This window comes from Ambystoma mexicanum, chromosome 6q (genome assembly GCF_040938575.1).
Source record: "Ambystoma mexicanum isolate Mex_15411 chromosome 6q, UKY_AmexF1_1, whole genome shotgun sequence".
NCBI classification, from domain to species: domain Eukaryota; kingdom Metazoa; phylum Chordata; class Amphibia; order Caudata; family Ambystomatidae; genus Ambystoma; species Ambystoma mexicanum.
Window position 1 is genome coordinate 20779158 of NC_090937.1, and position 14737 is coordinate 20793894.

Genomic DNA, 14737 nt, shown 5'->3' on the forward strand with positions numbered 1-14737 from the left:
CAAACTTTCTGTTCACCCAGTCTGTGATTTACCTCTAAAAGGACCCTGTGTTATGTACACGTCATGTTAACACAGCTGAAATAAAACACATTTAAGGAGCAAGAGATTGCAAGTAAGGCAGAGAGCACAAGCGAAGCATACGCCTCTCTCCGCTCAAGTGATTTTGTTTGATGCTAAATAAATGCATCTATTTGACCTTCTCAATTCTATGAAGTGTCTCAATCTTGGTTTATATTCAAGGCACGAAAAACCCTTTAGGAGGGGCAAAGATTTACTCCAGTTTTAACCTTTTTACTATGCGTCATCGATCTAGTCCACTAATCTAAATTAATTGATGGCATAGTATTTCAAGCAGGAATTTATGAAATATGACATCTCATTTCATGGTCCTTTGGTCAGACTGCACGCTTGTCCTTTGGTAGTGAAGGATGCTTTGAGGGAAGGAGGTTATTAGGTCTCTTATGAAAGTTTGCTATGTGAAGTAATAGTCAAGCGCTGTTTGCGAGGATAAAAGCCATTAAATACTTCTCTGAATTCAAGGTGATTGTGGGGCTCTTAGGAAAGTATGGAGTGAGTTCCAAAGTTTAGCGGATTGGATACATCTATTTCTTGTTTTTACGATATATTTGTAGTGACACTTTTTTTTTACAATCTGAAATTACATTTCATATGTCCATTAGAGATACACCTCCAAAGTATTGTATACAACCTATATGTCAACAACCAAACTGCTCCCCCTCCTTCCCTCTGGTACTAGCGGCTGCTAGCAGTGCACGTTTTTACCAAGATCAAATCGGGAATATGCTACAGCATTAGTGGGGTAGACGACAATGATTTTTTAGATCTATGCAGAGTGTTCACATTTCTTGGAAAACGTATTACACGTTAATGAAGACAAATAAGTTTGAAAATCAGTCCAAATGTCTTGTAGACAGAGCATAAGTTGGAGAAATCCCATTCCAGAGCAAGTACAAGTATATCATATAATTGAGCCACTCTACATTTGTTGGAGCTAGTTTACTCAACCTACTCATAACTATCTGCCTTCAAGAAACTAGTAAATCTAAGCAAACCTATGTAGTATTATAAGAGTAACATTCTGTAAGCAATCCCAATGGGAGAGCAGTATGAGTTTGCCCACTAGATCACTTATTGTCTCAACTAGATATGGCCGATACTCTTTAACTAGAGCACAACATAAAGAGAGATGTAGAAGATGGGTCCCTCCTAGTTTGCATCTGGGATATTTCTAACACTTGGATGGATCTATTCTGTGTAGTTTTGCAGCGTTATAGTATAGTTAGTGCAGTTATTTTGTACATAACACGGGATCTAAAGGTATGTTCCATGTGAGAGAGCAAATCGCCTGCCATTTTTCATCATTGATAGTCAACTGTACGCCTGATAGACCATTAATGGGGGCCAAGAGCTCAGAAAATTCAGAACTAACACCACCACCTCCTACACAGTTCCGGAAGCAGTCTGTTCTACCCTCGGTCTGTCTTCCATTTTTGTGCTGCCACAGACAGATACTGGAAGAGCAAAGGAAAGGTCCTTCTCTCCTAAACCCCCCCCCTTATTGGCCTGCCAACTAGGCTCCATCTTCCCTCTTCAAAGGAACTGCATTTGTTAACCGATTTTGGGGAATCTTCTTTCCAGCCAAAGCAGTGGGTGGTCGCCTTGCTTTTAGCTATACCCTAGTGCTTCCGATGAGCCCTGCAGTGCCATCTATCAGATGGGGATTTTGATCATGTTGGCATTCAACAGATAAAGCAAGCACCGCCCAGCAGCATGTGTGAGGCCGCACAACTTGCATTAAGTGAAAAAAAAGAAATGATGGGCAGAGAAAGGGGAAAAAAGAAACAGTCAACAGCTTGTACTACACGGTGCCACATCTAAAATTATATTTTCTTGTTCTTAATTTGTTTTTTTAGAAGCATGCATCACGTAGTACAAACTACTGTGTGGTGAGCAACAAACACGGCAATGTGGCAGTATAAAGCAAGTATCTCACAATATCCCAAATGTCTCAGAAGACCCAAGGAGGTGTGAACAGAGCACAGGGATCATTCTGCTACTATGGTGACTCTTTATCCCCCAGTGTTCCAATGACAAATAGATATATTAGCTTTGAGGAAATGCTCATGGTGTCCCTATGCTCTTTAATTTATATGTGGAGCTTTGAGTCAACTAGCTGTGAAACATAATGTTCATATGCATTAATATGCTGATGGCACTCAGCTTGATATTAGGGTGTCGTCTGTGGGTGGTATTTACAGCCTCCAAGATTGTCTGCATTACAGTGACAAGTGGATGGCTGATCACTTTTTGAAATTGAAGACGTCAAACACAATTGCCATTATTATCTCACTCCAATGTATGATCTCCTATTGACAAGTGGTTGGTTTCAGCACAATCTCGTTTGCCTCCCCATGCTAAATAGTCAGATTTCCTCATGGATTCCAGTTTGTCTATGGCCACCTCATTAATTCTCTAGTTAAATCTGCTCATTTTCATTTAATTTCTTTAAGAGCTATTCAATATTTAGTTTCTCCTGTTCCTTTTTTTTGGGGGATTTACCATTAGTTTTGTCTCATATTGACTTTGGCAATTCATTACTGTTGGGCTTCCTCAATCTTCATTGACAGCTCTAAAAGCTTGGTTTCATGCTGCTACAAGGTTGATTTTTGGAGCAATGAAGTGTGATAGAATTACTCCCATTTTGAAAATTCTGCATTGGTTTTCACTAGAAGCAAGAATTTATTTTAAACTAACATTTTATTTTTAGATTGGAGGAAATGGCCAGAGGCAGCTCACATGGTCAGACTGGAGCATGCGAATGAAAATGTATCACCTTCAAAGCTATTCAGAAGTTGACCTCCTTATCCTTTGCATATAAATGTATGATCTCTGAGGCTTGTAGAGCCCTACGCAGTCAGGAACTGTCACATCAAGAGGTTCAGACGATCGGCTTCCTGTAGCAGATCTTTGGTGCTGCAGTTTCATGCTGGAACGCAGCCCCTCCCCGAAATAGGCACTATCCCAGATTACCTGTAATTCAGAAAATACATTTTAAAGTCTTGCTTTTGGAATTCAGTCTTAAGTTTCTTTTAGCAGGTTTTACACTTGTGTTTTAGATTAATGTTTTAGTTGTGTTTTTTACCTTATTGTAAATGTATTACTGTGGCACTCAGATGCCTTTTGTGCCTAGTTCACGCTTTATACACATATGTGATAAATACACAACTACATGTCCCAGAATTCGAGGGGGAATAAAAGGAGGGGACTGGACAGCCTCATCACTCATGGCAGGGGGACCATAAAATACCCAGGCAAATTTGAGAGCTCAGAAGGTTTGCTGCAATGATGTGATAGCACTGGAGTCTATGGGATGCTTTGATGGCGGGGGAGGTAGGGGAAGTATGCCTCACCTCCCCAAGTTGTCAGGGTTTTACGATATAAACAAAGCCCTCACATTTCCCCATGACCATGCGCGAAAAGGCGATCCAGTCCGACCCCGGCCCTCCCTCCCCGCTCAGAATCGTGGGGTTTGTCATTATGTCTTTTCCATTTGAAATTTAGGAAAACTGCACATCCCAGAATCCTATGTAATCCAGAATAGGCGTCCCCAGCTCCATGAACCCAGGGGAGAACCAAAACAGAACAAACCCACCAAGGGGGAGAGAGGGTTCATGCACACAGAACCATAGAATAAATCAGTGGAATATACTGCCCACAGTGAGGAAGCTAAATAAGGGGATAGATCAGGTCAAGGAACATGAAGAAGTATTCAAACAATCTTTAATAAACACATATTCAATTATCGTACAAGTAAAAACAGCATAAAAACACATAATTAATGCTGGACGTATCCGGTTGAAGTGCATATTATTTTACTACACATCCTAGGATGTAAGTATAAGTGCATTGTGCATAACGTAATTCAAAAATACATAACATCCATAGACAGCAAAAAATCCTCAATTGGTACTCGATCTATCTTCACATATGACACGCAGGTCAACAATAATCAATATTTCCTGCGGAGTGGAAAAGGTTATACCTTAATCAAGCCCAACATTTCTTTGTAGAAAACAGGCAACAACAAAATCTGTGCTTGTCTCCAATCTGACCAAAGTAGTCTATTTTACTACACATCCTAGGATGTAAGTATAAGTGCATTGTGCATAACTTAATTCAAAAATACATAACATCCATAGACAGCAAAAAATCCTCAATTCAATAACTAAACAAGTATCATTTCCATACCTGCGAAGGGAGAATTCCTATTAAATGTATTCGAAAAGTAACCATCAAAGTAAAGAAAGAAATTTTATTTCTCTTGGTGGTACACCCCTAGAGTCGTGTCAGGGTGCACAGTAATTCTGGTTAGATGGGGAGAGAGAATATCCCATCGGCTGGTAGTCTTGTGCAGACCAGATCCTGCATAGAAAAAAGGGGAAAAGAAATAAAATAGGAAATGGTAAAAAAAAAAAGAGAAGAATGAAAAAGCAAGAAGAAGAGGGCCATAAGAAGATCGCATGCACTCAAGCATATCATTCCTTCCTAAAGTCAGGCCCTCAGTCTCGACGGCATTATTGATAAAGTGCCGAAAGAGCCTCTAAGTATCGTTCCCATCATGTAATACAAATCTACTCTAGGGGAGATTTCTGGACGCTAAAACCCCTACTCAATCAATGTATCTCCTGTGTCTCCAGTGGCCATTATATAGCGGGGGGAGTCAGGAGTGAAAAAGTGAAAGTGAAAAAGAGAAGGGAAAGACAACCGCCCACTCCCTTGCCTCTTCCTCCACTAATTATCGCTAGAGAACAATCCAAGAAGTCCGAAATGGTCGGCAAATGAACCAGCGAAACGAAAACAACTAATCTTACCGCGTCGGCATACAAGACGTAATCCACGGCGGTCATGGGGCTGTCGCCGTAATAGAGCCGGGTTCCTCAAGCTATCGCCGGCTCCGTGTGTAGAATGGAAGCCGTATCGAGGTGCAGCTCAAATCAGCTGCTTCCGAGTTCGAGGAGGAGTCTTGGCTGACTAAAGTAATGCCTCATCGTGCCACGTGACTAACGCGAGTTGTCACGTGACCTAGATTCCAAAGTCTAGTGAACTTAAAGGGGCAAAGCGCATATTTACGCTACCTGAAAACAGAGACCTCTAATATCATGCCAATATTGCAGAGAAGCCCCCAAAGCAACGGAAGCAATGCCGAGGAGCAAAAAGAACAAAAGAGAGAAGAAAAAAGAAAAAACGGTGACACCACAATTGGGCAAGCAACAGTACTTCATAGATATATCACCTCCACAGGTGCAGCACACACAAAAGTAATGGTATGAAACAGGGGCCTTTGATAACGTGCCAATGTTTTGAAAGAAGCCATCAAATTCACAGCAATGATGCTGCATTGCAAAAGGCTAATAAAAACATGAATAATGAAGCTCTCTAAACTATTGCAGCATCCCTGTCTAGTACGTGTAATGTATGAATATATAAACACCAGTACATCGCCCAATATTAAGCGGTGAATAACCGTCCTCTGGGTACAGATGAAAACAATGCAAAAAAGGAGGGGGGGTGGGGGGAAAGGTTGTTTGAAGTTGGTGGTGAACAGGTAAAACATAGTGCTCAAAATACACACTGGAGCCATTCTTCTTGATGGTTGAGTCCAGTGTGATAGCTGTCTTTCTGATACATCCACCATTGTTCCCTCTGTGCCAATCTAGTAGCAGTGTTGAGACGATCAGTTCCCAAAACTCGTTCCAGTGCCCACCACTTAAAGTCATCGAAGTTGTGGCTCAATTCTAGAAAATGGGCCACTAGTGGAGCATTATGGGTATTCGTCCGAATTCTAGATTTATGCTCCGAAATTCTAGTTTTGACGGGTCTCGCTGTCTTACCTATGTAGGATTTATTACAAGGGCAGACTATAACATAAATCACATTGGAAGAGTTGCATGTCGTGTGTTGCTTAAGGGACCAGACTTTACCATTAATGCATATTTTGGAGCATGCTGTAGTGGATTTACAAGCATTACAGAACCCACAAGGGAAATGTCCCGTAATGGGTTGGAAACCCCATTGTATAGGTAGTGTGGGTTGTGGAGAGGTAGGTTTAACTCGATCTGCCTGTGACAGCCAGTTTTTAAGATTTTTTCCTTTTTTGAAGGCAAACAAAGGTCGTTCCAATTCTGGATTATTGAGTTGTAGAAGGTGCCAGTGTTTATAAATCATTATTTTGATCTCCTTATGATATGAATTAAAAGTGGTTACGCATACAATGCGTTGATTAGTGATATCTGGTTTATTCTGTATGGTGAGCAATATATCTCGATGCTGATATCTAGCTCTCTTACGAGCCTGTCTAAGTAGATGATCCAGATATCCTCTAGCTTTTAATCTGGTAGTGATGATATCAGCCTGAGTAGAGTAATCACTAACTTTGGTACAATTCCGTCTTGCTCTCAGAAATTGCCCGTAGGGGATACTATCTCTGAGTGATTTCGGATGAAAGCTATCGAACCGCAAAATAGAATTGCGGTCTGTAGCTTTACGGAATAAGTCCACAAAAATGTGCTCACCATCAGTATTGACTGTCAAGTCCAGAAACGGAAGCGAAATGTTGCTAGAGGTCATAGTAAATTTAAGATGTGGATTAAGAGAATTAATCCAGGGGAGAAAGATGTTATGGTCCCCTTTGGTGGTATCCCAAACCATGATAATATCGTCTATATATCTTTTATATAGATGTATGGCTGCAAAAAATGGATTGGACTCATGTAATATGAGCGATTTCTCGAATTGCCACATGTAGAGGATAGCATAATTGGGGGCAAAGGATGCCCCCATTGCAGTACCATTCACCTGTACATAATAGGAGTTCTTGAATCTGAAATAATTTTTGGTAAGTGCCAGTTCTAAAAGTTGGATCAGAAATTTGCTAGGTATATATTGAGTCGCAGTGCGGGTGTCCAAAAAATGTTTAATAACAATCAGGGATTCATCTTGTGGTATGTTAGATTACAGAGACTCTACATCCAAAGTAATTAACATCTCATGTTCTGGATTAAAAGGTAAATTTTCGAGATGTTTGATAGCATCTGTGGTATCTGCTACATAGGTCGCAATATTGGATGCCAGGGGTTTCAAGAAATAGTCAAGGAATTGTCCCAATGGTTCTAGTATGGAGCTGCAAAGTGAGACTATGGGACGCCCCGGAGGATTTAAAAGGTCTTTGTGTATTTTAGGTAGTATGTAGAATAAGGGGACTCTAGTTCCCTTGTCCGTAAGGAATACAAATTCCTTTTCGCTGGCCTCGCGTGCTGTAGTGCAGATGGCATTGATTTCTTTGCTAATTCCTTCTGTGGGATCCCCACTCAATTTATGGTACACCATAGGGTTATTAAGTTGGCGCATCACTTCTGAATCATACTGGGTGGCATCTAGTACAACAATGCCACCCCCATTATCTGCTTGCTTAATCACAATGGACAAGTCTTCTTTTAGTTTTCTCAGGCATTCCCATTCCTTGTGAGAAAAATTGAAACTAGGTGTATGTGGATGCTCGGTGATTCGTTTATATAATAGATTGAAGTCCCTAAGGACAGCTTTTTCAAAGATCACCGTTTCATCTGTCACCATATTCCGACTAGGCGTAAAATTAGACTTGTTCCTGAATGGGGTAGTGGAGCCTTCGTCATTGTGTTCTTTGTCGTTCTTACCAAAAAAGTCTCTCAGTCTAATTTTGCGGAACAGGCTGCGCAGTTCAATCTCCGTATTCATTTTGGATGGATTATGCATAGGTACGAAAGAGAACCCTCTCTCTAGTATAGAAATTTCAAGCGGACTCAAAGTCCTGTGGGAGATATTGTAAACCGATGACTTGGGTATTACCTCCTGTAGGTCCGTCTCCTGGTGTGGAATTGATTGTCTAACGGTGGTGGTCCTAGGCCAGAATCCTAAGCAACAACTGGAATGGATGGCCTTCTCAAGCATGTCCATGGAAAACTTGAAAGGTATCTATAAGCCTTTTCAGGTGTCACAAAAGTGTGCTGCGAAGATGGGCAGTTTACTACAATGCATAGTTACCAATGAATTGGGCACCAGATCTGCCTAACCTCTAGGTTTGTCAAAGAGACAACAGGTCTTCATGCACTTCTGCCGGTCTCCGGGGAAGAGTATGAAAGCTCTGGGTTTTTCAAGGATGCAATAAAATGTGTGGCCGTCTTCTTTTGACAGTGACTAGAGCACAGGTCTTCAAACTAAATGGTTAAAGAAAATTCACGGGGGGAACCCCCTTTGATTGGTTCAAGCTCTCTCGCTGCGCTCGGTCGCAATGGCATTTTTGTGGGAAATATTTATGGCCCTCCACTTAAAAAATTCACCACCTGCCACTGGCCCTCGGACTGTGTTGGGAACGGGATGGGGGGAGCTCAGGCACTGTGGTGGAAGCAGGATGGGCGGGGAGTACTGAGATAGTGGTGAAAGAACAGAGAGAGGGATGAGGGAGCAGCCGAGCGACTGGAATGGGAGCAGGTGGGAGAGCCCAGGGACTATACTGGGAGTAGGGTGCGGTGACGGAGTGCAATGTTTCATAGCCATTTGTACATACAGCATTTTTGGGGGTGCCCAGCCTGCCCAAATTCTGATCTGGGGGGGCCCTGGCCAAAAAGGTTTGAAGACCACTGGACTACAGGATGCCCGTGGAGGGGCAGGATACACACACAGCTCAGGTAGCAAAGTCCACAGGGCTCCCACTGGGGCCTTTAAAGACTTAACATCTTTTTGTTAATGGCCAGAGATAAGAACTTGGGGCGACATTAACTATTTTGCATCATGAAGGACAAACAAAACCCCAGATAAATATCCAAGTCTTTGCCTTGTTTCAAGATAAAAGCATTTAAATTCTATGTCAAGACACAGAGACTCGTATTATGCTTAACCCTTTAATCAATGCTCGAGCAGCAAACACAATTCACAAGTTCAAATTCATAAAAGAACTTCATTTCCATGGAAACAGTCTTTATCCATGAAACTTGAGTGCTCTGACCTCAGCTGCCATGCAACACTGTCCTCCAATCAGTGCCCTAACTCCCTCAAACAGTGTGCGTCCTTCATGTTCCTCCTTTTTCTTCACTGCTTGAGCAGCAGATAAGTACCTCTTGGCATTTTACTATTTAGACTTTATTAGCTAGTGGATTTCAAAAGAGCGCTTAGGGCAATTAGCGCATACGCAACCCAACATCTCGCTCCGCTCGCTTCTGTGCATCGCGTTGTCGCAGCACAAAGCTGCAAGAACCTTGTTCAGGGCAGAAACGTGAAGGCACCAGGATCTCCACAGACGAGTGACCGCAAGGAGCGCTGTGTGGGTGTTCTCTATTTTAGTCTGGCGAAATCAGGTTAAACTGTATGCCGACGAATTGACACAAGCCTCAGTCAAAGCCTGCTGTGAAACGCGCTGCTAGTGCCACCTACTGGCTGTTCTATTCACACAGCATAGCATTGAAAAGGAGTATCAGCGCCACCTGGTGGTTTCGGAGCGAAACCACGCCTGATGGGACCAGGCCTAAGTTCTCTGGATCTAGCTGGTGATAGTATGCGGCAGTATACCGCTAGGGGGCTTTAGCATGCCTGTTGGAGAGAGTGAGCAATAGCCTATCCTGGCATACATGGGCGAGTCATCTTCAGACCCCGAGTCAGCTGGAGAAGGTCCTTCCAGAGCATGCTGGTTGCCGATAAACAGAAGTTACTGAAGCAAGTGGTTTGGGCAGGGCTGGGACCACTGTCTGGCAAGGCAGACTTTATCAGTAACTAGCTGTCATTTGCTCAGGGCCCCCGGGCTTTTTGGCCCATGCAGAAAGAGAAAGGCACGCAGGGGGGGGGGGCGGGAGATTGTGCTGGCAAGCGTGAAGCCTGCAAGGAGATCCAAGCCGTTGCCCCCTGGGGTCCCCTCCCAAACACTGCGTCACTCTAAGAAGCTGCCGCAATCCAGGCATTGCGCTTACCGCGAGGACGTACCCTCGAACCCTGATGTAGATGAGCAGGGCAATGAGACCAGCAATACGCTGAGCTATATGGTCAGTGGTGTCAGTAGGCTCCAAGGACATGACGCAGCAGCGCGGGAAATCGCGCAAGAGGGACAATAGCCCCGCTGAGCAATCGGAAGGAGAATTTGATCCCAATCTTTTGTTACATCCCTGGTCATCTAAGTGGGAGCCCCCAGGCAAGGTAGCGGCATACCCAAGTAGGTACCTAAAGATGGCACTTAACAAACAAGCACGCAAGAAATAAATTCATGGCGGAGTGTCCTAGGCCTCTCCTGCCAGATAAGGCAGCCGAAACCCCGGTGATCTATTCGTTATGTACGCCAAGACAGGATAGATCACGGTCCGCCTGTCAAGACACGCTACTGGATGTAACTGGGCCATTGGCTAAAATCCTGGAGATGGCAGAGGAGGACAAGGAGACAGCTGCCCCGATCGACCCGCAAGTGCTGGCAGGTTGGGCCCAGTGAGCAGCTTGCCTGGTAGGATATTCAAACTGCGCCATCACAGAAGAGCGATGCAGATCTATACTCATCAAGATCGATAAAAAGCTGGGCGAGCTGGCGTCTTCTGAAGCAGCCACTACAGCGAAGGGCTGCCTTTTTGGAGAAGCGTTTGTTCATCCACAGTTTTCGCAGCCCTAGATAAAGCGCGAGCTTCGCTCAAGAGAGTCTTTGTGCCCAAAAAAGGTTTTTGGACAATCGGCAGAGGACGCTCTGCCGGCCGAGGAAGTGGACATAGCCCTCCCTACAGAGAATCATGGTGGCAGCAGGACTCCAGGAAACCCAACCCCCTCTTCCCCACTGGGGAAAAGAGGCAGGGGTCGAGGAAGGCTAGGAGCCGGTGGTGCCACAGCCCCCACAGCAGTGAGAGCGCACAACCTCATACAGAGTGCAGCATTACCAGCGATTGGCCATGCATTTGGAGAGGTGGCAAAAGATTATTGAGGACGCCTGGGTTGTGTCCGTAGTGCAAGGGTTTCAGCTAGAGTTCTACCAGATGCCCAGCCAGCGTCCCCGTCCCGTCCCGGCCACAATTCTCTTGGAAGAAGACTGAAGGCTGTTAGGGGAGGAAATAAGAAAAGGAGCAACCTGCCAGGTTGCGGACAGGCCAGAAGGGTTAATCAGAAACCTCTTCCTAGTGGAAAAGAGGGGCAAGGTCAGTTTGGTCATAAATCTCTGAGACATCAATGCGTTTTTAATTTACAGACATTTCAAGATGGGAGGAATCCCTCTCTTACGAGACATCCTACAAGAAGGAGACTGGTTGGCACATATAGATCTGAGGGATGCCTATCTAGCTGCTCCAGTTTACGATCCCCACCGTCGCTACCTGCAGTTCAACTGGGAAGGCCGGAGGTGGCAGTTAACCAGTCTGCCGTTTGGCCTGTCATCGGCCCTGTGGTGCTTCACCAAGGTATTGAAGCCAGTGGTGTCAGAATTACGGCAGCAGGGAGTAAGACTGATAACTTACTTGGATGATATCTGCCGGATGTCGCAGGACACCCAACTGCTGAAAGATCAGGTGCTGGAGGCAACGGCACTCCTAGAGAACCATAGGTTTCTAGTGAACTGGGAAAAGTCTGAAGTCAACCCCTCATAGAAGATGGAATTTCTAGCCTTCACAATAGATTTAGCAAAAGGAACCTAAGTTTGCAGTTGAGGAGGGTCGACATCAGAAAGGATCTCCAGGCAGTCCAGAGCAAAGAGCAAGTGTCCCTGAGAGAGGTAGTGAGATTAATGGGAGGCTTGTCTCCTCCATTAAAGCGATTTACCCCAGGACCCCTGCACTATCTGACAGTACAGCACCTCAAGATACGGCACCTCCTGGAAGGGCTGTCGTGTGAGCAGATGATGCCACTGCCTCGGAAGGCGGAGACAGAACTGAGCTGGTGGATCCAGCACATGGAGGCCTGAAACGGGAAGGCCATTTTTGGGACCCTCCCGGACCTACTAATAGAGTCGGTCACCAGCCGCAGAGGCTGGGGGGGCGCGATGATGAACAGTCACGACCGGGGGCCATTGGTCCTCAGAGGAGAGCCGACTCCATATAAACTGCCTGGAGCTCCTTGCGGGCTTCTTCGCGATCAGGAGGCTGACGCGGGACATGGTGCAGTGTTGCATCCTACTGAAAATGGACAATGTGTCGGCCGTCCGTTATATCAACCGGCCGTGTGGCATGAGGTCCAGGCTGTTAGCGAAGCTAGCCGAGGACTTCTGGCACCTCTCCTTGGACAGGAAGATCAGCGTCACAGAGGAATACTTCCCGGGATTGGCCGATCAGGTGGCAGACTGGAATTTGCTGTACCTCAGGGACTGCAGGGACTGGCGGCTGGACGATGCGATTTTCCGCAATCTGATGAGCCTGAAAGGGCCATGCGAGACAGAACTCTTTGCTCCCAGACTGAATCGACAACTGTCGATTCTTCAGCTGATGACCAGACCTAGAGGCAGCCTTGACAGATGCATTCCTTCAGCAGTGGGGACTGGGCACAGACTACACTTTGCCCCATTTGCGATGATTGCCAGGAGCCTGGCGTACGCAAGGGGTCAGAGAGCGAGGCTAGTCCTAGTAACGCCGGCCTGGAGGGGTCAAGCCTGGTTCCCCGACATGCAAGACCTCTCATGCGACACCAGGTTCGGCTTCCTGACAGAACAGAGGTTCTCCTAGATCCGGCAGGACGGTCTCACCCACAAGTCTTTCAGGGGACCCTCAGGCTGATAGCCTGGGTGATGTCAGGAGCTCCTGGAGACAGCTGGGCCTTTCGGGAGATGCTGATAGGAGTCCTGGACACCTATGACAACCAGATCATACAGGTCAACAAGGGCCAAGTGGAGTAGTTGGTGTCTGGCGAGGGGTGTACCTCCAGCTTCTGCGGATGTGATCCATGTTGTTCACCTCCTAGTAGCACAGGGAAAAGCATACATGGTGGTGCCATTTCGGCGGGGCACAAATAAGTTTTAGGCTCCCCTATAGGTGAGCATGCGCTTGCGTCAAGATTGCTCAAAGAGTTAAAGCCATCCGACCTTATTATTGGAGATTATGTGATGGAGACATAGTGCTCAGGTTGCTGCAGAGATGGCCGGATAATCCAGAGCTATCCAGGAAAGAGCTTTCAGCAAAACTTGCCATGCTGTTCTACCTGGTCGCGTGCAACAGGGTTTCAGATGTAGGAACCCTTGAGCTAAATGCCAAGTCATTCTCTCCGGTGGGAGTCCCCTTCCATGTGAGAAGCCAAACAAAGACGGCCATCAATTCTGTATTCTTCCCAGCATTTCCGACGCAACCCAAGTTGTGTCTGGTTAAGACTCTGAAGGAATACGAAGCAAGGACAGCACCCCTCCGGCTGGCCGGCGAGAGCAGACTGTTCATTGCATTACGTAAACCTTTTCAGGGAGTCTCAGTCACTACTCTGGCTCTCTGAGTGAAGTGGATGATGCTCCTAACCGGCATAGATGTGGAATTCTTCGAAAGCACATTCGGTGTGAGGGGCCATGGCCTCCAAAGCTTTCCGGTTGTGGAGTGTGCCTGCAAGATATTGTGAGAGCGGCAGATTGGTCGAATGAGTCGACTTTTAACACTTTTTATTGCAAGCCAGTGGAGCAAGTAGCCTCGTTGGTGGTAAGTAAGCTTTGAACAAACATAATACGAGCCTCTGTGTCTTGACATAGAATTCAGATTTTCCATACTAACATTATAAAAAGTCTGAATTCTGTTAAAGACACAGAGGCAGAGTATTATCCCACCCACGTAATCGCTAAGCAATGAGGGAGGCCAGGCGTAGGAATAGCCAAGCCATAAGCCAGGTACGCGCACAAGTAGCGAGAATGGCGCAGGGCTGACTAATTGCGATTACCGGCATACTGAGTGTTATGTTTGACCTTTCCAAGTGCAGAGGTGAAGCTGGCAGGTTTGTGAACATCCGACACGAGTCGAGAGCAAACTAGGTCAGCAGCAGGGCACATCACGTTGGAGGTGGACAGTTTGTTTGGACTGTTTGTTTCTTCGTTGAGCCTTGTTGGCTTCAAGTTCTAGGACATTGTGAGAGCAGCGTCAGAAAGAGGGGGAACAGGAATGATGCCTACTATGAGGGAGCAGGGCACTGATTGGAAGACAAGGTCACATAGCAACTGAGGTCCGAGAAGTCAAGTTTCATGGATAAAGACCATCTTTTCATGGAAGTTCTTTTATGACTGAAACTTATGATGTTGTGTTTGCTGCTCGAATAGTGATTAAAGGGTTAAGCATAACCATTTTCCTGTGTATCTTTAATAGAATTAGGACTTTCTGTAACGTTAGTATGGAAAATCTGAACTGTCTCTCAATTCCGTTATTTGTCCTTAATTTGAAACCCACAAAGGAGGGTTTGTATTTAGGCAAAATGTAACACTTTCTTCACGCTACTTATAAGTAAATCAGGATACCTGGGTTAACAACTAGGCACATGTATCACTGCAACCTTTGCTATGGAGCTTGAAGTGTTGAGAGCACATTTGCAAAATATAAAAAAGGTCATTTTTATGTAGCTAGCATGGCTTGCATTCTGGAACTTACATCCCTGCATTCAAGAGGGGCAGGAGGAGAAAGCTGCAACAGAGATGCTTATGTTAAGTTACCATTGCGGCATTCATTCTTATGTATATATCTATGTTAATGTTAAAAGCTATTTGTATTGCGCACCG

At 45.3% G+C, this 14737-nt stretch overlaps 1 protein-coding gene across 5 annotated transcripts in view; it reads right to left on the reverse strand.

Moving 5' to 3' along the window:
• The window catches only part of ABRAXAS1 (abraxas 1, BRCA1 A complex subunit), a 403189-nt gene that overhangs the window by 380958 nt on the left and 7494 nt on the right, over positions 1 to 14737 (reverse strand). The window contains exon 2 of one of the 5 annotated variants that reach the window (XM_069630388.1): positions 4270 to 4443. The exons of 3 other annotated variants lie outside the window; for them this stretch is intronic. In XM_069630388.1, the coding sequence (XP_069486489.1) occupies positions 4270 to 4314 (45 nt within the window). In that variant the 5' untranslated portion in view covers positions 4315 to 4443. Of the gene's footprint in view, positions 1 to 2854; positions 2961 to 4269; positions 4444 to 14737 lie in introns of those variants that run through there. One more of the 5 variants, XM_069630389.1, reaches the window with a different exon arrangement.